This window comes from Aethalodelphis obliquidens, unplaced genomic scaffold (assembly GCF_003676395.1).
Source record: "Aethalodelphis obliquidens isolate GAN/ISIS:26980383/991018 unplaced genomic scaffold, ASM367639v1 scaffold43, whole genome shotgun sequence".
Taxonomy (NCBI): domain Eukaryota; kingdom Metazoa; phylum Chordata; class Mammalia; order Artiodactyla; family Delphinidae; genus Aethalodelphis; species Aethalodelphis obliquidens.
In genome coordinates, this window is record NW_020837987.1 from 6301810 (window position 1) to 6327780 (window position 25971).

At 37.0% G+C, this 25971-nt stretch overlaps 1 protein-coding gene across 3 annotated transcripts in view; it reads left to right on the top strand.

Moving 5' to 3' along the window:
- The first annotated feature begins 221 nt into the window (after nucleotides 1-221).
- The window catches only part of ZNF566 (zinc finger protein 566), a 31994-nt gene continuing 6244 nt past the window's right edge, over nucleotides 222-25971 (top strand). The window contains exons 1-5 of one of the 3 annotated variants that reach the window (XM_027079006.1): nucleotides 222-686; nucleotides 2030-2464; nucleotides 11750-11822; nucleotides 15039-15165; nucleotides 15466-15564. In XM_027079006.1, coding sequence (XP_026934807.1) covers nucleotides 11814-11822; nucleotides 15039-15165; nucleotides 15466-15564 — 235 coding nt within the window. In that variant the 5' untranslated portion in view covers nucleotides 222-686; nucleotides 2030-2464; nucleotides 11750-11813. Of the gene's footprint in view, nucleotides 687-1663; nucleotides 2465-11749; nucleotides 11823-15038; nucleotides 15166-15465; nucleotides 15565-25971 lie in introns of those variants that run through there. The other 2 variants (XM_027079005.1, XM_027079007.1) reach the window with 2 other exon arrangements.

Here is a 25971-nt window from a genome sequence, read left to right on the forward strand (position 1 = left end):
TAGAGACAGAAAGTAGTATAGTGGTTACCAGAAGGGAGGGGTGATCACTAATTATTGTTTTGTGTGTACAGAGTTTCAGGTTAGGATGATGAAAAAGTTCTGGAGATGGATAGTGGTGGTGGTTGGACAACAATGTGAATGTACTAATGCCACTAAACTATACATTTAAAAATGATTAAAATGGTAAATTTTATCTTATGCATAATTTATCACATACACAAAAAAGATAGGCCTAGCATGGACACAAATCTGTTGGTCATGAGTCAGTAAATGTTGCTGAAGCCATCGTAGTGGGATATAGTTGCTCAAAAAGAAAAATATTACAGATTAAGAGAAGATGGTCAATAACAGAATCCTGACTTTAAGAAGGCAAGTGGAAAACAATTCACTAATGTTTTTGTTGCTGTTATTATTTGTTTTAGTGATCAGAGGATTAGAATTAGAAAAATGAAAGAGAATTTTGAAGGAAGTCAAGGAAATTGTCAAGAATGGGGTTGTGATACCTTTCTGAAAAGAAATGTGATGAACACAAAGATCTTGGATATGCATCATCATAACTAGATCTGTAGGATAAAATCCCAGAGGTGGGATTGCTCAGTCAAAGGATAAATGCAAATGGAATTTTGAAAGATGCTGCCAAATTGCCTTCCAAATAGTTTGTACCAATCGGCAGTCCCTCTAACAAGGTAAGTTTTCAAATTTTGGGAATATTTGCCATTCAAGTCTGTAAGAAACAGTATCTCTACATAGTTTTAATGGCATTTATCTTCTTATGAATGAGGTTGAGTGTATTTTTGTATACTTGAGAACAATATGTAGACTCTGTTCTGAGTATTTTTTGTTAATCTCGTTCTGTTTTTATTGGGTTGTTAGTCTTTTTTGTTTAATCAATTTTTTGAGTGCTCCTTATATACTAGGGAGATTAGCTATTTGTAACAAAAAATGCAAATTTTTTTCCAGCTTGTCACTTTAACTTTTTTTTTTTTTTCATGTAGTAGCAATGATCAATCTTTTACATCTTGGTTTTGGGATTTTCAAGTTGGGAAGGCCTTCCTCATTCCATGGTTATAAATTAATTTAAGTTTTCAGTCTTTGTAATTTATTTATTTTTTTGTTTAAGTTTTAAGTTTTGACCCATTTGGAGTTAACTCTGGATTCAGTACATGGCATAATCTATTTTCTTTTTTCCAGAAAGGCTACCAAATTGTTCCTATTACCATTATTGAAAAGTTCATTTTTTCCAACTGATTTGAGATGCCCCATTCACCAGACACTACTACTACTACGTAACCTTTCTCCCATCAAATCTAAAAAAAAAGAGAGAGAAAGAAAATGCTTCCAGATCTATCCTTGTTATTGTTTTACAATGAGTCTCAGGGATTATTTTCCAATATACAATCCCAGTCATACATACGGTGATACTCATTTAAATTATCAATGACACAGACACACACATACAATTCTTTTCCTGCCCCTCTCTACTACCCCCAACACCCTAAGTCACACACATCCGGGCTTTCGTTACTTGCCTCCTGCACAACCTGCCTCACCGCCCCCTCATTCTCCTCACTCCCCGACTACCACAGAGAAATCAGTAAGTAGCACAGAACAGCATCAACCCCCTTCGCAGCATCGGAAACGCATCCCGTTTTGTTTACCCCTCCCTGTTTCACGTTTAGCGATTCCTCCCCCTTCAACCTCCCCAATATCTTTGCAGGTTCCTGGTTTCCTCCCCTTTGTCCTCCCTGACTAGATTTGGGTCTCAGAAGCTCAGGTCCCCTCTGCACTGAGGAACCCACAAACCAAACTCATGCCCGAAAAGCCAAAACGGCGACCCAGGATGCCTGCGCACTCCTTGGGCGCAGTGACACTCCCAGAAGTCTCCGGGGTGTGACCAAGCGCAGGCTGTGAAGAATCAAGACGAATTTCAAACGACCCATCCACCGCTTTTCCTGCTCCCTAACTACATTTCCCAGAAGGCTCGCCTGTGCAAATTATCTCCCTTTGCGGACTAGTTCTTTTCTTCCAGAGCCTGTTCAACTCCAGGGGATAGTAAGGCGGGTCCGGAAAGTCCATTTTCAAACGCTTCAGAGTGAGCTTCTTTGGGAGTCACGGCCCGAGGCTGAGCCAGGCTCCGTGAGGCCTCCGATGCGCGGTTTGATGACGGAATGCAATCCTTTCGGCTGGGTCGTAGCTGAGCTCTGACAGGAATCCGGGCGGCCGGCGGTCATCTTGCTCACCACTGGGACGTCTCTGACTACACTTCCCAGAGGACTTATCGGCAAGAACGTTATTCTCGCTTGAATTCAGCCTCATAGTCACGCGCTGGCGGGACCCTCAGGTCTGCACGGGTGACTGTTCCAGTCCTGTGGAAGGTTGTGCTGCTTTGGAAGCTTGAAAGACCTGAAGGGCGGAACCAGAGGGGAGGGCGGGACAGGAGCCTCGGCTTTGTACCGCTGAGGGGGTAAGTGTGAAATTGTGTGATTGTGTCTGTGTAGTGGTATGTGATGAATGAACGCGTGATTGTGTCTAGCTGTTCCTGTAGTGAGCGTGTGTGTGATTCCAGTGATAATCGTGTGCAGCACAATCTGAGAGCCTGTGACTCTGCTGGTGTGATGGGATGCGACCCAGTGATGTGCGTGTAATCACGTGCGGCATTGTATGTGGGGGTGTGAGGAGGTTGTGACTCGGTGGATGTGATAGCGTTTGTCCCCGTAGAGGGGTGTGACTGTGGGCTGCAGAGTACACGTGGGGATACCTGTGGATACTGTGTGGTTTTAATCTGTGGTTAGTGTGATTGTGACTGTGCGACCATGTGCAGGTGTGCAGTGCCTGTGACAGTGCCGGTTGTCCTCTTGGTAAATGTGTGATTGTGCTTATGTGACCATTTGAGGCCCTGAGTATGCGACCCTGTTGTTGGGTTGTGGGTTATCTCTAGCTGTATGTCACTATGGCGATTTAAGTTTGTGTGTGATAATGTTTGTGTGACTGGCTAAATGTATGAAGTTTTTTCGCTTATGTTTACCTCTTTAAGCATTATACTGTAGTTTCCCCCCGTTTTTAAACTTTATATGAATGCTGCCATACTGTCTTTTATCTCTTACTTTGCTTATTTGTACAACTATGTTTTTGAGAATTATGCGTATTAGATCTAATAGTGGTTCATTTGTTTTCCTTGCTATATTGTATTCCATCCTTTAAAGTATACTACTATTATTCATCCCTTCTAGTAATGATGGACATTTATTTCTAGTTTTTGGCTTTATAGGCTATGCTGCCAGGAGCATTCTTTACATAGGGTACACATGCATGATTTTACCTACCAATCGAGTTGCTAGGTCATATATCTTCCACTTAACCAAATAGTGCCAAAATATTTACAAAAGAGGGTGCCAGATTTATATTTGCACAGCAGTGTTTGAAAAATCTCATTGCTCCATGTCCCTACCAAAACATGGTTCTGATAGTTTTTAAAAACATTTTTATGACATATAGCACATATACAGTAAAGTACACAAATCTTCAGTATACAGCAATAAAACAGTTTCCTAGATCAACATAAAGAACTTTGCGAGCACCCCAGAAGTTTCCCTCATGCCCCTTCCCAGTTATTCCTCTCCCAGAATCAGTATTCAGAATTCTATAACCATTAATTAATTTTACCCATTCCTGAATATCTTATATAAATAGAATTATATGGCATGTGTTCTTTTATGCCTGGCTTCTTTTGTTCCACATTATGTCTATGAGATTCATCTATGTTGTTGAGTGTAATTGTACTTAGTTCTCATTACATTTCGGGGTGTACTGTAATTTATTAATTGATTACACTGTTCAGGGACATTTGATATTTTCTAATTTGGGGCTATTATGAATTGTGTTGCTGCTATGAACATTCTACTGTGGTTTTGGTGAACACGTAAATGCTCTTCTCTTGAGTAAATATTTAGGAGTGGAACTGCTAGATCATTGGGCAGGCATGTTTAATGGATACTACCAATATCTCATGTTGTACCAATTTACATTCCATCCAGTAATGTATGAGAGTTTCAGGTGTTCCCCATCGTCTCCATTATTTGAAATTATCAATCTTTTAACTATTCTGGTGGATGTGTAGTGGAATTTCATCACAGTTTTAATTTGCATTTCCCTGGTGTGTAATTATGTTCAGCACCTTTTCATATCTTTATTGGCCATTTGAATATCCAATTTTTAAAAGAGTTCTCTTGTCCTTTTAATTTTTTTCATTAAAAAAAACTTTATTTTCATATTGTAAACATAGTGCAAAGAATTCCAATATACTCTTCATTCAGGTGTCCACAGTACAATTATGAAAACCAGGAAATTTACCCTGATACAAGACGTTTGCTAATTTACAAACCTTATTTAAATTTTGCTAATTGTCTTATCAGTGCCTTGTTCTGTTCCAGAATCCAATCTAAGTTCCCAGGTTAATTTAGTTGTCTTGTTTTGTTAGTCTCCTCCCATCTGACATAGTTCTTTAGTCCTTTTTATCTTTTATGACCTTGACACTTTTGAGGAGCACTGGCCAGTTATTTTGTAGAATGTCTTTCATTTGGATTTGTCTGCTGTTTCCTCGTGACTAAATTTAGACTATGCATTTTTGGCAAAAAGATCACAGAAATGATGTTGTGTTCTTCTCAATGTGTCATATCAGGAGTTATATCAGTATATCTCATTACTGGTAATGTTAACTTTGATCACTTTGTTAAAGGTGGTGTCTGCCTGGTTCCTCCTTTGTAAAATTACTGTATTCCTCTTTTTAATTAATAAGTATCTTGTGGGGAGGTGCTTTGGGACTATGCAAAACTACTGTTTCTCATTATACTTTCACTCATCAATTTTAATATCCATTGATAATTCTTTTTTTTTTTTTTTTGCGGTACGCGGGCCTCTCACTGCTGTGGCCTCTCCCGTTGCGGAGCACAGGCTCCGGACGCGCAGGCTCAGCGGCCGTGGCTCACGGGCCCATTCGCTCCGCGGCATGTGGGATCCTCCCGGACCGGGGCACGAACCCGCGTACCCCGCATCGACAGGCGGACTCTCAACCACTGCGCCACCAGGGAAGCCCCACTGATAATTCTTATCTGTAACAATTATTACTGTGATGTTTGCCTAGTGGTGATTTTCCCTTTCCATCATTCCTTCTACATTTATTAATTTAAATTCTAGTGTAAAGAAGAGTTGTCCCTTATTCCTCATATGTTATTTATTTATGAACTCATATATATGTATATATATATATTATTCTATGAGTTCGTAATCTATTATTGTTACATATTTTGTTGCTCAAATTGTCCCAGATTTGGCCACTAGGAACTCCTTCAGTTTGACTTCTGTGTCCTTTCAACATGCCATTATTTTCTTGAGCACTGTCTTACTTTCTGGCACCAATATGTTCCAGGCTTGTACTTTTCTCTCCTCTAGCCCTGGAATCAGCAATTTCTCCAAGGAACCCTGGTTTCTTTTATTGGAGAGTGGATTTATAAACCAAGCTCTGGGCACTTGGTGTGCTCATTTCTACCTGGGTGTAATTCCTCTAGTTCCTGGCAACAGACAGAGCTAGAAAATAAGCAAATGTATATACACACATCTCTATCTATCTATCTATCTATCTATCTATCTATCTTTATTTTGTATATATTTAAAAACCACCAGTTCATACTCATACTTTCAATTCCAGTTCAATACCATGGGATTCTGTCAAGAACTGTGACGTATCTGAGATTTTACCCTACTTATAAGTTAAAAGTTAGCTTGGGCAGCTTCATGGATGCTGGTAGAAGACATGAGATTTCGAGTCAGAGATGAAAGTTTGCTGCTCATTGTGGTAGAAGTAGCCAAAGTATCAGTATTTTCCTTGCACTGGTTCACTTGCACCCATAGGGTGATGCACAATACACAGGTATTTATGTGTTCCCTTGAATTTAGGGAACCTGAATTTTATAATGGGTAATAAGCATGCCTGGCTTTTGCTCTAGAGAGAGACTATCTCTGTCCTCCAAGGCTGTTCATTATGTAAACATCTTGCAGAAATTATCCAGAATAATAGCACTTAGTCTCTGATCTGGCAACATGTGCAGAAACATGCAAGACTCATGGAGAATTGTCTTCCTTGAGGTTTGGCCATTTCCTTATTTGTAACTCTTTTCTCCAACAGTGAGAAACCTGCTTCTTAGTATCAATAATTTTTTTACACATATCCTAGAATGTATATAAAGTAGTTGCAGAATTGCTAACCCATACTTGTGTAAAAAATAAATGTACTAAGTACAGTAAAGTATTTGTGTGCAACTTTTTTGTTCTTTAACTTAAACTTATATAGTCAAAACTGTTTCCAAAGTTACTCAATTTAGTTTTCTTCACTACCCTCTTCAGTATAGTTTTGTTACTCATTTTTCCTACATTTAGCTTTGTGTGTTACACTTTGGGTTCCTTCACATCCTGGTTGATTGTAACATGTCATAATATTTTGAGTATGAAAACATTAACATGGTTCCTGCCCACTTCTTGTACATAATCAGTCTCGTTAGTTTCTGTTTTTATCCTTCTGGTATTTCCTTTGCACAAATGAGCAGATACAGGTACTCTTTTGAATGACCTCTTTTTTTTTGCATTAAAGATAACATATTCTAGGTACTCTTTTGAACATTGCTTCTTTCACTTAATGACATATCCTGGACATTATTCTACTGCAATTCAAAGAGATACTAATAATTCTTTTTTACAGCTACATAATATTCCAGTATATGGATTTTATCATAGTTTATTCAACCACTTTCCTCTTGTGGGCATTTAGGTCAATATTTTACTACTAGAAATAGTGCTGCAATGAATACTTTGTATATATGTATTTTTGTATTGCTGGAGGTGTATCTTCAGAGTAGAGTCTTAGAAGTGGGATTGCTGGGTCAAAAGGTAGGTGTGTATGCAGTTTTGTTAGGTATTGCTAAATTCTCCTTTAGAGCTGTTGACCAGTTTTCATTCCCACTTGCAGTGTGTAAGAGTGCTTCTTTCTCCCCACAGCCTAGGAGCAGAATGTGTCCTCATGCATGCCTTTTGTTTTTACCAATCTAATACATGAAACATAGTATCTCGGTATTGTTTTCTAATTTCTTTAATTATGAATGTGCTTGAACATTTTAAAATCTTTTTTTGTGATTGCCTATTTATATCTTTCCCCATTTTTCTAGCAGTTTTTTAGCGCTTTGTCTTTTAGGGTTAGTGTTTTTTTTATATCTTGAAAAGAAATCTTCGATTATTCCCAAGGTCTTGAAGATACACTCCTATGTTTTCTTTTAGAAGCTTTATAAATTTATCATTCACATTTAAGACTATGATTCATATTGAATTAATTTTTGTGTATGATGAGAGGTAAGGATAAAGGTTATTTTTTTTTCCATTCAAGTACCCAGTTGTTCCACCACTATTTTGTTGAACATACCATCCTTACCCATCTGAATTGAAAGGAGCTTTTATCATAAATCAGGTGGTATTATATATGTGGCTCTCTTTCTGAACTGTATTCTTTTTTACTTTTTGTCTTTTGGCAGTACCACTGTCTTGAAATCTGTAGTATTAATCCTCTGACTTTTTTTCTTTTTCAAGAAATCAATTTCCTGTAGATGTTAGAATCAACTTGTTAATTCTCACCAAAAAAGAAAAATCGTTCCTGGGATTTTGTTTGTGTATCTATTTGTTAATATGGGAAGAATTGACATCAATATTGCATCTTCCAACTATTAAATATGGCTTATATCTACATTTGTTAAGGTCTTTAATTTCTCTCATCAGTTAGCTATGGTTTTCAGTGCACATCTTTTGTAGATTTATACCTGGGTATTTGACATTTATTGTTGAAATTGTAAACAGCATTTAAATTTTGAAAAATTTCCAATTGCTGCTAAAAGTACAATTGCTTTTTGTATTTGTCCTTGTATTTAGCATCTACAAAAACACCTATTGTAGATGCTATTTATCAGGTTGAGGGAGTTCTCTTTCTCATTTGCTAAGACTTTTTACATTAATGAGGGCTGAATTTAGTTAAATGCGTTTCCTGTGTCTATGAAAGGATCAAATGTGGTATTGTTTATTATTAATCTGGTAAATTATGTTGATTTTCAAAAGTTGAACCAACCTTTTATTCCTGAAATAAACCCTATTAGCCATAATGTATTACATTTTTCCCCCAGTGGGTTAGATTTGCTAATACTTTTTGTAGAATTTCTGCATGTGTGTTCATGAGAAATATTGGCCTATAATTTTCTTTTCTTCTAATGTCTTCATTAAGTTTTGGTGTCAGGCTTACATTAGCCTCGTATGAGTTGGGAAGAATTCCTTATGTTCTCTTTTCACTACATTGTAAGACTACAGTTAATCCTTAACTTTGGAACAATTCACTGATGAAGCTATCTGGGCCTGAAATTTTCTTGTTAGGTAAATTTTAAATTATGGAATCAATTTAACTTTTCAGCTATTCTGTTGTTTCTGATTGTTTTGTCAGTTTTGCCATTTTTTCCAGGAATTTGTCCATTTCATCTAAGCTTTCAAACTTAAGAACATAAAGTTATTAGTATTCTCTTATTATCTTTTTAATGTCAATACTATCTTTAATAATGTTTCCTTTTTCATTCCTGATTTTGGTCATGTTAACGCTTTCTTTTTTATCAGTGCTGTTGGTAATAGATCTTTCATTCCTCTGGGTACTATCAATAATTTTTTCCTTTCTCTTTGGTTTTCAGCAGTTTGACTCTGATATACTTTGTTGTGGTTTTGCTTTTGTTTTGTGTGTTTGTTTTGTTTACCTTCTTATCTATTATTCTTCAGGTTTGCTGAGCTTCTTGAAACTCTTGTTGAGACTTTTAATCAATTAATCTATTCAAATTTTTAAAAAAATGTTTTTTAAATTAAAAAAATTTTTTTCAGATCAGTCTCCCCCATAGGCTCTTTTGTTGTTGTTTAATTTTTTATTTTAATTTTATTTATTTATTTTATACAGTAGGTTCTTATTAGTCATCAATTTTATACACATCAGTGTATACTTCTATTCAAATATTAATTCCTCTCCAATCTCTTCTTCTTCTGAGACTCCACTTAACGTTTATGGTAGATCTTTTAACTGTGTCTTGTGTGTCTTTTATACTCCTGTTATTTTTTTTTCTCCTGCACTTCATGTGGATATTTTTTGTTGGCTTGTCTTTGAGTTCAGTGATCCTGTCTTCTGCTTGTCTGATCTCAAAACCATGCAATGACTTCTTTGTTTCTTAATTTGCCAAAATTTTATGGATTTCAATTCTGTTTAGTTTCTTCGTCTTATCATCCATTTGCCTATCTTTTCCTTGGTTGCCTTTAACATTTTAATTATAGCCATTTAAAATTATTTGTTTGCCAACTCCAGTATCTAAATTGTCTTTGGTTCTGCTGCTGTTTTCTGTTTTTATCTCCTTGCATGTCTAGTAATCTTTAATTGTATGATAGATATTGTGTCTAAAACAACCATGGGGACCAAAGCCAGCCACTACCTACTTCTAGCCTTCTCATTATATAAGAAAAATTAAACTGCTTTTCAGATCTCTATTACTAACAGACAACTACAGTTCCTAGCATACAGGAAATTTTCAGGGTAATACTGGAAATATTTAATACATTACATTCTTTTTAAATTAAAAGAGGTGTGTTATTTAGAAGAGTGCAAAATTCTCAAAAATTTTAAATCACTTATTAGATTGTAAGACTCTCTTCTGTGTAGTGGTATCTTTTGGCAGTGCTCCATGCCCCAGGTGTGGTCACGTTGCAAATATACGATGGTCTTGGCCACAGAGATTGTTGGCTTTAAAAGGGAGGAGCAGATCCTCCAGATGCAAGAATTCAGCCTGGGAGGATACCATCTGGGGCAAAGATGAAGAGGGTTGGGAATGTGACAAACATAGTATGGAGTTATTGAAGTGAGATGTTTCCTGCCCATTCTGCTTGGAAGGTGCAGCACTTGAGGAAGTCCCTTTAAAATCAGGGAAAGGCCAGGAAGAGAGACCAGAAAGGGGGACTTAAAAGTGAGGCGTGGGCTTCCCTGGTGGCGCAGTGGTTGACAGTCCGCCTGCCAATGCAGGGGACACGGGTTCGTGCCCCGGTCCGGGAAGATCCCACATGCCGCGGAGCGGCTGGGCCCGTGAGCCATGTCCGCTGAGCCTGCGCGTCCGGAGCCTGTGCTCCGCAACGGGAGAGGCCACAACAGTGAGAGGCCCGTGTAACGCAAAAAAAAAAAAAAAAAAAAGTGAGGCGTATAGCAGAAGGAACTCTTATCAAGTCTTTCAGGATTACTGTTGATTCTTTAGTATCAACAGTGCCCTCCACAGTCCCCCCTTCTTCTTTTAGCACAATACCTGGCATGTAAGAGGCTATATGGTTTTTAAAAATACTAAGAACTTAGTAAGTAGTAATAATAGTTATTTAAAGGAATGCTTTCAGGTTTTAAGGAAGAGGCATTTGTGGATTACTTTGGTTTTCATTTCCTGGAATGTGTTTACCTGTGGGGGAATGCAGTGAGTAACCAGGGGTAGAAGTAGCCATTAAATAATTCATAACATGATACCATGGTGTTACTTCCTGAGTGGTTTTACATGAAATTATTGATAAATTGTTTGATGATCAAGGAGCTTGGTATATATAGAGGATGCTCACTTCCCTTTACACTTTTATAATGCTCAGTTTATTACATTCCTATATCCAATAAACAAAAAACCACAGATTTTCTTGAACATTTAAACATCGATGACAAATTCAGTTACTCCCCTTAAACAGTTTTAGACTTCTATTAGTATAGAAGCACACAGAATATACACAATTATTATGAATTTTATTACTATACTTATAGTCAAAAGCTATTCTAAAGCATCAGTGATGTGGGTTTAGTCCATTTCTATGTTATTTCTGTAGTTTTTAACTCCTTTATATTGTTATGCTAATTTTAATATCTTCCCCAAATTACTGTAAATTCTGTAAAATTACTTTGTTTGCTTTTCTGGATTTCAGTTTTCTTAAGTCAAGGCTCATTAACCCCAAAAGTCTTCTCAACTAGGCAAGATTAGAGGATCTGGTTTATCAACTAGCTGTTTCTTGGTCAGGACTTGGGACCTGATTGTACAATCCAAGATCATTGAAAATTGGTTTGACCAATGTATATCCAAATTAAAATGCATATGATCAACTTTTAGGAATTAATCATTCAGAATTTATATACAGGTAAAATGATATATGTACAAGAATACATATCACAGCATTGTTTGTTATAGTGAAAGACTGGAAACAACCCAAATGATCATTGGCAGCAAATTGGTTGAATAAATTAACGTGTATCCATTTAGTATAATCCAATGTAGCTAAGAGAATTATGTACCTCTGAATGTACTAGTTGGGATCTGGTCCAAGATATATTAAGTAAAAATAGTAACAGTGTGTATAATATGCTATAATTTGTACTTTTAAAAAGTACATCTTTGTGTGCATATGTGTATATATACAAGCTATGTTCTCTAAGCCATGTCAAGTTGTCCAGATCTATCTGGCTCTAGTCAAAGCTTGAGGTTTCTGGAGTAGGGGATAATGAGAGAGTTGCCCATTCTTCTCACTGATAACGCTCAACTGTTTGTGTGAAGTGAACAGAGGGGAAATGATCATTCTGGGAGCTATGAGGCAAGTGGGATCTTATATAGCTTCTTTTCATCTCCTCCAGCTCTGCCTTTTTCCAGAAGAGGAACCCAGAGGAAGACTGGTCCTTTTCTGCAAATATCAAAGCCATGGCTCAGGTGAGATACTGTTTCTTTTTGCTCAAATAGAGTCATTTTTACCCAATATGTGTAAATATTTGCTTTCCTCATCATGAGCTTTTAGGTGTTTTAAAAAAACAACTTTCAGACAGTTTAGTTATAAGCAATGCCAAAGTTCTCTTCCTCTTGCTCTAAAGAAAAGGTCTCTAATAAGCCAATTCAAAAATTTCTCTCTTGGTGGAAATATTTATAGAAAAAATAAGTGGTTAGATAATCATTGTTGGAAAAAAAGAAGGAATGTCTGGTTAAAGATCTTTATATTCTTAAATTACAGATAACTGTTAGAGGGCTGAGGGGTAGCTAACAAGTTTCTCTGAAGGGGTCTTAATCAGATTAAAATCCATTAGAAAATTGCTTATGGAGTTCATCAAGTATCTTTATTTGTTCCCACAAATTGTTAATTACATAATGTAAAAACAGTCTGACTGAGACCAGGTTTGGAAGAAAGTTTTTTTCACTGGTTAACATGGTCCCCCTTCAGGAACCTGACCCCTATTTCCTCCTAAACAACCCAGTGCCCTCCACAGTCCCCCCTTCTTCTTTTAAACAGTGTTTACAAATCCATTTAGTAAGTCCTTCAGCACCTTCTCTCAGAGTTGTGTCAGAAATCTTGGTAGAACAGAAATGTTTTTTCCATTTGTCAATCTAATTTGCTTTGGACAGTGATTTGATAGGATGGAGATGGGTAATTAGGGGCACCTCATACGGAAAACCCCTGATCATCTCCACAGACCTAGATTTTCCAGTAAGAAAGTATGTGGAATGGTTTTGTTTGATTTCATTCTTAACACACAGAAATATCTCCTATGTATGAGACTTTCAGGTTTGAAGGTATGACTGGTGGTTGGTACAAAGTTCTGACACCCCACGAGATCATCCATGATAGACATCAGTAATGCCATTGTGTGAAACTGGATCACATTCTGCCAATTTCCTGTAGTTCAGGAACAAAGGAAATTTACAGTTGAGCAATGGGCGGTTTTAGGTGAGATTGGGCCAATGTTGGAAAGGTCTTTAAAGATCACCTTCAGCCTCAACGTCTGAAAGCAAAGGAGAAGTTGTCATTTATGTCCATATTATAGAATATTATTCAGTGAAAAAAATATGCTTATGGAAAGAATTTAACAAGGAATAACTTATTATACAGTAGTGTGACATTAGAATGGATCACTCTTGAATTATATGCAAATTTAAAATATTTTTTAAAGTCATATTATACATGTTCAGAAGTAAAGTAGTGCTATTTCAATTTGGCTCCACTACCAGTTCCACTCCCAAAAGGTAGCTGCCCTCAACTCTTGAATATTGATAATCAGTTTTACTCATTATCTCCTGACTTACTGCAGAGTGGAAAGGACATTATACTTACATATTGCACCCTTCATTTCCTCTGATTCTGTTATTATATCACAATTTTTGGTTAAATCAATAGTGTACACATTCTTAGGACTGCAAATATCACTCACTGCTGAGCCAGCTCATGGCTTTTTTCTGTTACAACCTTTCATTTTTCCTGGGGTTAACTGCTTTCTTCCCCCCATTTTCTTAGTTGTCCATGTATTTATATCCAAAATCTCCAGAATCACTGCCACATGCCAATCAATATGTTTTCCATCTGGTCAAACACATCAATTCCTTTTGAACATGCATCCCTATTCCCTTTTACACCCTGCTCCCATCTAGTTGCTCTCTAGGTCTGTTTCCCAAAGATTTCCCTTCGCCCCCCGCCCCGGGATTTTCCTTCACTGTTCTCCCGTGTTAATTCACTTATTTCTTGAATCCCATGTCTTCCTCTTTTCTAGTTTACTCTCTGATTTTGGTGGAGCACAGCCTCTGGTAGTTTCCTAAGAAATTGTGCTGAGTCGTTCCATATCTAGGAATTTCTTTTTTCAATTGTCACAACAGAATGAAAATTTGGTTATAGATTTCTAGATCAGAATTTCTTTTCTTCATCGCATATTGAATTGTTCTTACCATTTCTTGTTTTTAGAGGTTTTCTTAAGAACCCCATTGCCTCTCTGGTTCTTTTTTTTTTTTTAATTTATTTTTAATTATTTTTTTGGCTGCGTTGGGTCTTCGTTGCTGTGAGCAGGCTTTCTGTAGTTGCGGCGAGCAGGGGCTACTCTTCATTGCAGTGCGGGGGCTTCTCATTGCAGTGGCTTCTCTGTTGCAGAGCACGGGATCTAGGCGTGCAGGCATCAGTAGTTGTGGCACATGGGCTCAGTAGTTGTGGCTCACAAGCTTAGTTGCTCTGCGGCATGTGGGATCTTCCTGGCCCAGGGCTCAAACCCGTGTCCCCTGCCTTGGCAGGAGGATTCTTAACCACTGTGCCACCAGGGAAGCCCCGCCTCTCTGATTCTTGATGGCTTTTGTCCAACCTGCTTTTAATGTCTTCTTTTTATCCCTTATTCTGAAATTTTACTTATAGCTATTTTGGAAAAGACAGTCATATATATTCATAACATATTACATGACAAGCATTTGCTAGTTGTTTGTGTATACTATTTCATTTAATTAGGAAACTCGTCTTGGCTGGATTTTGTACCTTCCCAGACTTACTTGGATAATGGAAGTGTCCCATTATACACAGGCAATTTCCTTGGAGGAAACAGATGACGTGGAAGCTCAGTGATTCAGTCCTGCTTATTTGTTTACAGTCTTCCAGATGCATCCCAGACATTCAGCCCCACTCTGTATGCTTGCTGGTTTTCACCTCTTCTAGCTTTATTTTAATTAATTAATTTATTTTAATAAATAAATTTATTTATTTTTGGCTGTGTTAGGTCTTCGTTGCTGCGCACAGGCTTTCTTTAGTTGTGGTGAGCTGGGGCTACTCTTCCTTGCAGTGCCCAGGCTTCTCACTGTGGTGGTTTCTCTTGTTGCAGAGCACAGGCTCTAGGCACGTGGGCTTCAGTAGTTGTGGCACGTGAGCTCAGTAATTGTGGCTCGCAGGCTCTAGGGCGCAGGCTCAGTAGTTGTGGTGCACTGGCTTTGTTGCTCCACAGCATGTGTGATCTTCCCGGACCAGGGCTCGAACCTGTGTCCCCTGCATTGGCAGGCAGATTCTTAACCACTGTGCCACCAGGGAATTCCCTCTTCTAGCTTTATTTTTTTCTTCTCTCTTTCCATCACAAAAACCCTTATGTTTATTAATCCAATCTAATTTTTAACAATTTAACATGGTTGTTGTTCCAGGAGTCAGTGATGTTCAGTGATGTGTCCATAGACTTCTCTCAGGAGGAGTGGGAGTACCTGAATGATGATCAGAGAGATTTATACAGAGAGGTGATGTTGGAGAATTACAGCAACCTGGTTTCAATGGGTAAGGATGTCCATAATAATTCAGATTCTGCCTTGAGAAGGTCTACTTCTTCTGGTGTTATACTCACCTACCTTTCAAGTAACCATTTGGATTTCTACAGCTTGTTTCCGGAGGAATAATTTTAATACTGTAGAGTTAGAAAGAGGAAGCTGCATTGAGTTATGAGGGAAGTTTCAAGTCCTCTGTTATGTTTCATAAATCTGATGTATCTTTCTTTGACTCTTTCTTAATAATGAAGGGACTGGATTTGAATTCTGGGACATTCTCATCATAAACTTATCTCATTACTTCTTTTGTAAGCAGGACATTCTATTTCTAAACCAGATGTGATCTCCTTCTTGGAGCAAGGGAAGGAACCCTGGTTGGTTGACAGAGAACTAACAAGAGACCAGTGGCCAGGTAAGTGAGGCATGGCAGGTAATGACCCAATTGGTCAGTGGAGAGACTGCACCTTTGAGATGAAATCTGGGAAGCTCCCCTTAAAAACTTTAGGCCTGTTGTGCAAAAGTAAGCCTTTTCAGCATGACCTTTCAAATGATCTTACCTTTTCCCCTTAACACACTCCACCTGCTCTTCTCCTCGTGTATTTCTGTCCCAATCCTAAACAGCTGGTGCCCTCCTCCACATTCTCCAATAATATTCCTTTCTTTCCAAATTTGGATCTACTTCCTTATCAGCTTCTCATCCTCTTTTGTATTTAGTCTTTAAAAAGCATCACTGTCTCCTGAAATATTTTTTTTTCTACATTACCAAAGACTTATTTCCTTTAGGATTTTTAAGATACAGTAGCTCATACACTCATTGATTCATTCATTTACTGATTTTCTAATGTGTGTGAGGTACTCTACTAGGTACTGAAGAGATTAAAAAACAAATAAGCAGGAATTCCCTGGTGGTCCAGTGGTTAGGACTCCACGCTTCCACAGAAGGGGGCACGGGTTCGATCCCTGGTCAGGGAACTAAGATCCCTTAAGCCGCATGGTGCAGCCAAAACTGAAAAACAAAAAATGAATAAGCAATTTCAGAATTTATAGCTTAATAGGGATATTATATATAACTCCTAAAATGTAGAAGCACCATAAGTGAGGTTAAAATAGGGAGCCCAGCAGAAAGTGAGGGCTAAAGAGGTAGAAGAGGAGTTGATCACATAGATGTCATAGAGGGAGATTTTAGCATGCATGTCATTGACTTTAATGGAAAAAAAGGAAAAAAGGCTCTGTGCCTCCATTGAGAGCTTAGTGCTAGCAAAGATAAATTTTTTAAAAAAAGGAAAAACCAGGACAGCACATTTCTTAATTCAGTATATGTTTTTTTTTAATTTTTATTTTATATTGAAGAACAGTTGATTAACAATGTTGCGTTAGTTTCAGGTATACAACAAATTGATTCATTTATACATATACATGTATCTATTCTTTTTCAAATTCTTTTCCCATTTAGGTTATTACAGAATATTGAGCAGAGTTCCCTGTGCTATACAGTAGGTCCTTGTTGGTTACCTGTTTTAAATATAGCAGTGTGTACATGTCATTCCCAAACTCCCAATTTATCCCTCACCCTCACCCTTCCCCCTGGTAACCATAAGTTCATTCTCTAAGTCTGTGAGTCTGTTTCTGTTTTGTAAATAAGTTCATTTGTATTATTATTTTTTAAAATTCCACGTATAAGCGATAGCATATGTTATTTGTCTTTGTCTGACTTCACTTAGTATGATAATCTTCAGGTCCATCCATGTTGCTGCAAATGGCATTATTTCATTCTTTTTAATGGCTGAGTAATATTCCATTGTATATATGTACCACATCTTCTTTATCCATTCATCTGTCGATAGATCAGTATATGTTTATTGACTACCTGTTGTATGCCCAGCACTACTGTCAACCTGAGGTTACAGCAGTGAATAGACTGTGCAGACTCTCTATTTCCGAGTTTACCCTCTGGTGCAGGGAGAGATACACAAATAAATGAATATATAATATATAATGGTGAGTGCTGAAAAGACAAACAAGGTGGAGAAAGGGGATGGGGGGTGCTATTTTATGTGACATGGTACGAGAAACTTTTTCCAATAAGATGACATTGGGACAGAGACCTGAAGAAGTATAGCTGTAAATCATTGTATGTGATTACTGGGAGGAAGAACATTCCAGAGAGAGGAAGCCAAACAAACATTCAAGGGCCTGAGGCAGGTATGCATTGGCTGTGTGTGAGGAGCAGCCAGGAGGCCAGTGCTTCATCTATCCCAGTTGTTATTATTAAAGTATTTTCAAATCCAAGACTTCATGTCATTTCACCCTTATATAACCTCAATGTGTAATTCTAAAACATATGGAAATTTTCTCCCTTATATAACTTTAATGCTTTATCATCCCTAATAACTTTTACACTGATTTCTTGGTACAGTGGATTGTTTTAGTGTCATTCTACTGAGTACTAGTGAGAGTGAACATTTTCACCGTAATGGTGCTACTGTTTTTAACTTGTTCGTGCTATATTTTACACTTTTTATCTATTACTGTCCTAATTTTTTTCAGTCAATTTTTATGGACTTTATGAAATAAAAACATTATATACCCATTTCCACAGGGTACTTTTTACTTTTTAATTTGGATTGGCATCTTTAAGTGTATGCTTTAATGTGTCTGTAGTCAGCGCTTTCGTGGTTATTACAGTTTCTAATTTTAGAAAATTAACTGACTTCTACAAACTTCATAGATATTTTGCTCTTTTTAAAACATTTTTCTACTATTTTCAATAGCATTTAAATCCATTTTAAAGTTCTTTTACAATAAGCTGTAAATTGAGAGTCCAAATCAATGCCCCCACCCGTGCCCCCATACCTTATTTTAGCACCATTTACTGAACAGCTGCTTATATCATCATTGTTTTATCTGCCTGTTCAGTTATAAGTTCTGATTTATGTTAGTTTGTATTTCAGGGCCTCTTTTTCTATTTCTTTTATCCATCTATCCACTTGTACCTGCAGAGATAGACAGGCCCAGGAGACAGTTTAATATATTTTAATTCTTTTTATTGGAAATTATCTCAAGTACAGAAAAGTAACAAACTATAGGCAGATATTCAAACAGTTATAGAATGAATTCTCATGGAACCATCACCCAGGTCAAGAACTACAACACTATCAGCACAGATCTCTCTTTGTCCATAGTATCTTTGTATCCCTTTATACTTTTATCACCTAAGAGAGCCACACAATTTTTTATAGTCAGAGTTGATTCATTTGATTATATGAATATACCACAGTTTATTTTTCAGTTCTACTTTTCATAGGCAGTTATGTTGTTTCCAGTTTTTGACAGTTATAAATCACTACTATGAACATTTTCTATGTTATTTGAAAAGGATAGAAATGAATGGATCATAAGACATCATATCTTTAGCTGTCCATTTTTCAACTTTTCTTTAATGCGTATACTAGTTTACAATCCCACCAGCAGTATATAGGAGCTCCCATTGTTGCACATGCTTCCTAATGTATGGTATTGTCAGACTTAGATTTTTACCAATTGCTGAGCATATAGTGATACTTCAGTGTGGTTTAATTTGCATTTCCCTTTTTACTGATGAGTTTGAACACGTTTTCATATCATTATTTGTCTTTTGAAATTCTTCTTTAGTCAATTGCCTGTTCGTCTTTTTTATCTGTTTTTCTGTTAGATTGCCTGTATTTTTCTTAGTGATGTGTAAGAGTTCTTTATATATTTTGCTTATGAGTATATTCCATGTTCTAAAAGTTGCTAATATCTTCTTCTACTCTGAATTGTTTTTTAGCTCTCTTTATGGTTCCTTTTTGTGAATAGAAGTTCTTAATTTTGGTCAAATTTATCAATCTTTCCTTGTGTGCTTCACACTTATTAGGACTTATGTAAGAAATTCTTCCTTGGCCTATATTTGAATCTTATATAAACAGATCATGCTATCTGTACTTTCAGTCCTGTTTAAGAAACCTTTACTTACCATAAGACCATAAAGATATTCTCCAATGTCTTCTTCTCGATGTACGATTGTTGTTCCTTTATAAACTTTTCTTCTAAGGGGCTAAATTTTTACTGTAATATTCAGGTGTGGTTACCTTTATTCTGCCATATTTTGCTTCTGGTTGTATTTTTAAATCTGAGGAATTATATCTGTTTCTTGTGATAGGAAATCCTTGGCAGTCATCTCTTCAAACATTACCTTGCTACCATTTCCTCTTTTCTCCCTTAAGCTCCTATTAAACAGACATTAGAACATCTGGATCACCTCCAATGGCTTAAACTCTTCATCTCTTTTTCCATTTATACTGCCTTTACATAGAATTCCTTGCCTCGATTTGTATTGATTCACTAATATATCCAGTTATGTGTGACCTTTTGGCTCTTCAGCTTATCCACTGTTTTTTTTTAATTAGTATAGTTATTTATAAAATATAGTACATGCACAATAGGATATACATAACATTTAACTAACATAAAATTATAAGATAATAACATGTAAATCTCTAGATTTGCATATACAAGAGATTTGCTAGGAAATACACCTAGGAATATAATTGCTGGGTCTTGGCATACATTCTTTTTTTTTTCCCCCACCTTTAAAGAGTGATTTTTATTAAACTTCTTAAATGTGCTTTAAAAAATCAGTTAACCTGTTGGATCCTGATATCTCTAGATAGTCACTTCAAGTCTCTATTTCACTTAGCTTGTATAGACATATAGCCAAAAAAGAGGGTAAAGTCTTCTGGGGCTTTGTCGGAGAATTTAGTGGACATTAAAACACACCAGACAGGCTGTTTGGCCCAGTTGACTTTAAATAGGCATACTTTCTTATTCAGCTTTACCAGGTAATACCAAACTGTTTTCCAAGTGTCTGTATCACCATCTTTCCCTGTAACTGATATTGTAAGATTTTTTTCATTTTTTAACAGTCTGATTGGTGAGTATAAAATCTCATTTTGGGGCTTCCCTGGTGGCACAGCTGTTAAGAATCTGCCTGCCGCAGCCACATAGCACAGGGAGATCAGCTCGGTTCTCTGTGACCACCTAGAGGGGTGGGATAGGGAGGGTGGAAGGGAGACGCAAGAGGGAGGGGATATGGGGATATGTGTATATGTAGAGCTGATTCACTTTGTTATACAGCAGAAACTAACACACCATTGTAAAGCAATTATACTCCAATAAAGATGTAAAACAAAAAGCATCCGCCTGCTGGGACTTCCCTGGTAGCACAGCGGTTAAGAATCCGCCTGCCAATGCAGGGGACATGGGTTCGATCCCTGGTCTGGGAAGATCCCACACGCCGCGGAGCAACTAAGCCCATGTGCCACAACTACTAAGCCTGTGTGCCACAACTGCTGAAGCCTGCACGCCTAGAGTCCATGCTCCACAACAAGAGAAGGCACTGCAATGAGAAGCCCGTGCACAGCAACAAAGACACAATGCAGCCATAAATAAATAAATAGAATAGAATCTGCCTGCCAATGCAGGGGACATGGGTTCGAGCCCTGGTCTGGGAACATCCCACGTGCCACAGAGCAACTAAGGCCATGTGCCACAACTACTAAGGCCCACGCGCCTAGACCGCATGCTCCGCAGCAAGAAAAGCCACCGCAATGAGAAGACCGTGCACTGCAACGAAGAGTAGCCCCTGCTTGCCGTGTGCAGCAATGAAGACCCAACGCAGCCAAAAAAAAAAATCTTATTTCATTGTTTTAAATTGAGTTTTCCTGGTTACTGTTGAAGATGATTATTTTTCCACATGTTTGGCCAATAGTGTCTCTTCTGTGTAATACCATTTTTTTTTAAACTGCTATCTCTCCCTTCTCTTAATTGCAGTAGCTGACCCTATGCTCCACTTCATCTGATTTGATAATCTGCACTTTTTTTTTAAGATTTATTTATTATTTATTTTATTTATTTTTGGCTGTGTCGGGTCTTAGGTGCAGCACACCGGATCCTCGTTGAGGCATGCAGCATCCTTCACTGTGGTGCACAGCTTCCTCACTGTGGCACGCATGCTTTTCTCCAGTTGTGGTGTGCAGGCCTTCTCCTCTCTAGTTGTGGCATGCAGGCTCCAGGGCACATGGGCTCTGCAGTTGTGGCACGCGAGCTCAGCAGTTGTGGCGTGCGGGCCCAGCTGCCCCGTGGCATGTGGGGTCCCAGTTCCCCAACCAGGGGTCGAACCCACATCCCCCGCACTATAAGATGGATTCTCTACGACTGGACCACTACCGAAGTCCCTATAATGCCATTTTGATCATTTTTTTATTAGACTATTTGTCTTTTTCCTAAAATTTATAGGAATTCCTTATATATTTTCTAGGTACTAATTTTTTGTCAGTAGCATGTTTTATAGACATCTTTTCCTGTTGTAGCTTATTTATTCATTTTCTTTATGATATCTTTTGATGAACAGTAATCCTTTGTGTTATTATGGTTACATTATATATTTAATAGTTAAATTATATATAATTATATAGTTTTATATAATTATACATAATTATAATTATATAAGTTTATTTTAAAATTCTGCTTTTTTCCTTCACAGGCTTCACACCTTTGGTGTCATAAGAAACCTTTTCCTAGCCCCATTTTCTCCTATTTTTTCTTCCAAGAATGTTTATGTTTTTACTTTCTTATTAAAGCCCTGTTAAGGTACCTGGAGTTGATTTTCACAAATGGTATGAGATCAGTTATAATTTTTTCCCCGTAGAGAAAACAAATTATTTTTGCCCCACTGAATGAAGAGTCCATTTGTTTTCCACTGATCCACAGTCACATATTAAAATTCCATGTATACATAGGTCACTCTTATTCCATTGGCCTTTTTATCTGTACCTGTCCTAATTACTCTTGCTTTTATCAAAAGTCCTGATCTCTGATGGGACAGGTCCCTCCACCTTTTTCTTCAGAAGTATTTGATTATACTTGTCTTTTTGGTCTTCCATATAAATTTTAAAATTACATTAAGTAAAATTTCATTTATGTTGGTTTTTTGTCAACATCCATTCATGATAAAAACTCTGAACAAAGGGGGAACATATCTCAACATACTAAAGTCCATTTGTGACAAGCCCACAGCTAGCATCATACTCAGCGGTAAAAAACTGAAAGTTTTTCCTTTATGATCAGGAATGAGACACGCATCCCCACTCTCACCACTTTTATTCAACATAGTACCGGAAGTCTAAGCCAGAGCAACTACGGAAGAAAAAGAAATATAAGTCATCCAAATCAGAAAGGAAGAAGTAAAACTGTCACTATTTGCAGATAACATGATATTATATATAGAAAATCCCAAAGACTCCACTAAAAAAAGTTAGAATTATTTATTTAATGTTATTGAAGTATAGTTGATTTACAATGTGGTGTTAATTTCTGCTGTACAGCAAAGTGGTTCAGTTATACATATATACATTTTTAAAAGCACTATTTCTTCTTAATGTTTTCTTTTTTAAAATATTTTCTTTTATTTACTTATTTTGTTTGGCTGCGTTGGGTCTTCATTGCTGTGCTCGGGCTTTCTATAGTTGCGCCAAGTGGGGGTTACTCTTCGTTGCGGTGTGCAGGCTTCTCATTGCAGTGGCTTCTCGTTGTGGAGCACAGGCTCTAGGCACGTGGGCTTCAGTAGTTGTGGCACGCGGGCTCAGCTGTTGTGGCTCACGGGCTCTAGAGCACAGGCTCAGTAGTTGTGGTACGTGGGCTTAGTTGCTCCGCGACACATGGGATGTTCCTGGACCAGGGCTTGAACCTGTGTCCCCTGCATTGGCAGGTAGATTCGTAACCACTGCGCAACCAGGGAGGTCCTATATATACATTATTTTACTATTCTTTTCCATTATGGTTTATCATAGGATACTGAATATAGTTCTCTGTGCTATACAGCAGGACCTTGTTGTTTATCCATTCCATATATAATAGCTTACATCTGCTAACCCCAACCTCCCACTCTATCCCTTCCCAAATCCCCTCCCCCTTGGCAACCACAAGTCTGTTCTCTATGTCCGTGAGTGTGTTTCTGTTTCATAGCTAGGCTCATTTGTGTCATATTTTAGATTCCACATATAAGTGATATCATGTGGTATTTGTCTTTCCTTTTCTGATTTCACTTAGTATGATAATCTCTAGTTTCACCTATGTTGCTGCAAATGGCATTATTTCGTTCTTTTTTATGGCTGAGTAGTATCCCATTGTATATATTTACCACATCTTCTTTATCCATTCCTCTGTCAATGGAAACTTAGATTGTTTCCATGTCTTGGCTGTTGTGAATAGTGCTGCTGTGAACATAGGGGTGCATGTATCATTTTGGATTAGAGTTTTGTCTAATCCAAATGCCCAGGAGTGGGATTGCTGGATCATATTGTAATTCTGTTTTTAGAAAAACTGTTAGAATTAATAAATGAATTCAGTAAAGTTGCAGGACACAAAATCCACATACAAAAATCAGTTGCGTGTCTATACACTAGTAATGAACACTCAGAGAAATTAAAAAAAAAATCTCATTTACAAGTGCATCCAAAAAAAAAGAATAAAATACCTAGAAATAAATTTAACTAAGGAGGTGAAAAGACCTGTACATTGAAAACTATAAGACACTGATGAAAGAAATTGAAGAATTCGCAAATAAATGGAAGGCTACTCCATTTTCATGGATTGGAAGAATTAATATTGTTAAAATGTTCATACAACCCAAAGTAGTCTACAGATTCAGTGCACTCCCTATCAAAATTCCAAGGCATCTTTCAGAGAAATAGAACAAACAATTCTAAAATTTGTATGAAACCTACAAAAGACCCTAAATTGTCAAAGTAATCTTGAGAAAGAAGAATAAAGCTGGAGGCATCATGCCTCTTGATTTCAAACTAGATTACAAAGCTGTAGTAAAAATAGTATGGTATTGGCATAAAAACAAACACATAGATCAATGGAACAAAAGAGAGCCAAGAAATAACTGTGCTTTGCAAATAAGTCCATCTGTACCATTTTTCTAGACTCCACATATAAGTGATATTATATGATATTTGTCTTTCTCTTTCTGACTTTACTCTATATGACTATAGGTCCATCCATGTCACTGCAAATGGCATTACTTGGTTTCTTTTTATGGCTGAGTAATATTCCATTGTATATATGTACCACATCTCCTTTATCCATTCCTGTCGATGGATATTTAGGTTGCTACCATGTCCTGGCTATTGTACATAGTGCTGCAATGAACATTGGGTGCATGCATCCTTCTGAATTATGGTTTTCTCCAGATATATGCCCAGGAGTGGGATTGCTGGGTCATATGGCAGCTCTATTTTTAGTTTTTTAAGGGACCTCCATACTGTTCTCCATAGTGGCTGTACCAATTTACATCCCCACCAACAGTGTAGGTGTGTTCCTTTTTCTCCACACCCTCTCCAGCATTTACCATTTGTAGATTTTTTGATGATGGCCATTCTGACCAGTGTGAGGTGATACCTCATTATAGTTTTGATTTGCATTTCTCTAGTAATTAGTGATATTGAACGTCTTTTCATTTGTTTTTTGCCCATCTGTATGTCTTCTTTGGAGAAATGTCTATTTAGATCTTGTACCCAGTTTTTGATTGGGTTGTTTGTTTTTTTGATATTGAGCTGTATGAGTTGTTTGTATATTTTGGAGATTAATCCCTTGTCAGTTGCTTCATTTGCAGATATTTTCTCCTGTTCTGTGGTTTGTTTTTTAACTGAGATATCCCTCCTCTAACCCTCTGTTCTTCCTACCCAGGTGTGATTGTAACATAGCTTTATTTTAGAATTTTCCTTTATTATCATCCAGTGGATTCCCTTAGGATCATCCCTTTGATTCCCTTAACTCCTTCCCTTTGAATTCGTTTTGATTCTCTTCTGTATTTGCATGCCTTGGATACTTTTGTATACCTAGACTGTTGGATCTCTTGCCTTCCTCTTTCTTGAATTGTTTCCTTATTATTCTGAAGCACATCTTTCAAAAGCAACCAAGGGAAGGATGCAAAAGAAGTAAATAGAAAGTATATTTTGTGAATCCTTTCATGAATAAAAATGTTTCCATTTCACTCTCCTAATTTGATTGATAATTTGACTGGAGATGTCATTTTAGGTGGAAAAACTTACTTCAACTTTTTAAAGGCATTGCTCTGAGGATTTCTAAAATCTTCTGTTATCTAGTGTTGTAGAGAAGTCCAAAACCCATTCAGTTCTTAATTCTTTTAAGTGACCTGTTTAATCTCTTTGGAAGCTTTTAGCATTTGTTATTTATTTATGATGTTCTAATATTTCATGTTGAGGTATCATGATGTTGATTTTATTCTTTCATGTACCAGGGCACTCACTTATTCCAGAAACTAAAAATCTCTGAAATTTTCTTCTGTAATTTTGTTGATCATTTGTTCCGCATTGTTTTCTCTTTTTCTCTGTTCTCTATGTTTCAATGTTTATTGATCATTTTTTATGTCCAGTGCTTGGCACCATGTCTGACACATAGTAAGAGCTCATTAAATTTTTTGAATGATTGAACACTCGTAATTCAGATCTTAAATTTTTTGTGCTACCTCTAGAATTTTTCTTTTTTTTAAATTGAAGTATAGTTGATTTACAATGTTGTGTTAGTTTCTGGTGTATAGTGAAGTGATTCAGTTATACGTGTATATATACATATTTTTTTCATATAGTTCTCTGTGTTATACAGTAGGACCTTGTTTATCTATTGTTGTTTATCTATTTTATATATAGTAGTTTGTATCTGCTCTTTTTTCTTTTTTCTAGTTTCCATCTCTCTCTCTCTCTCTCTCTTTTTTTTT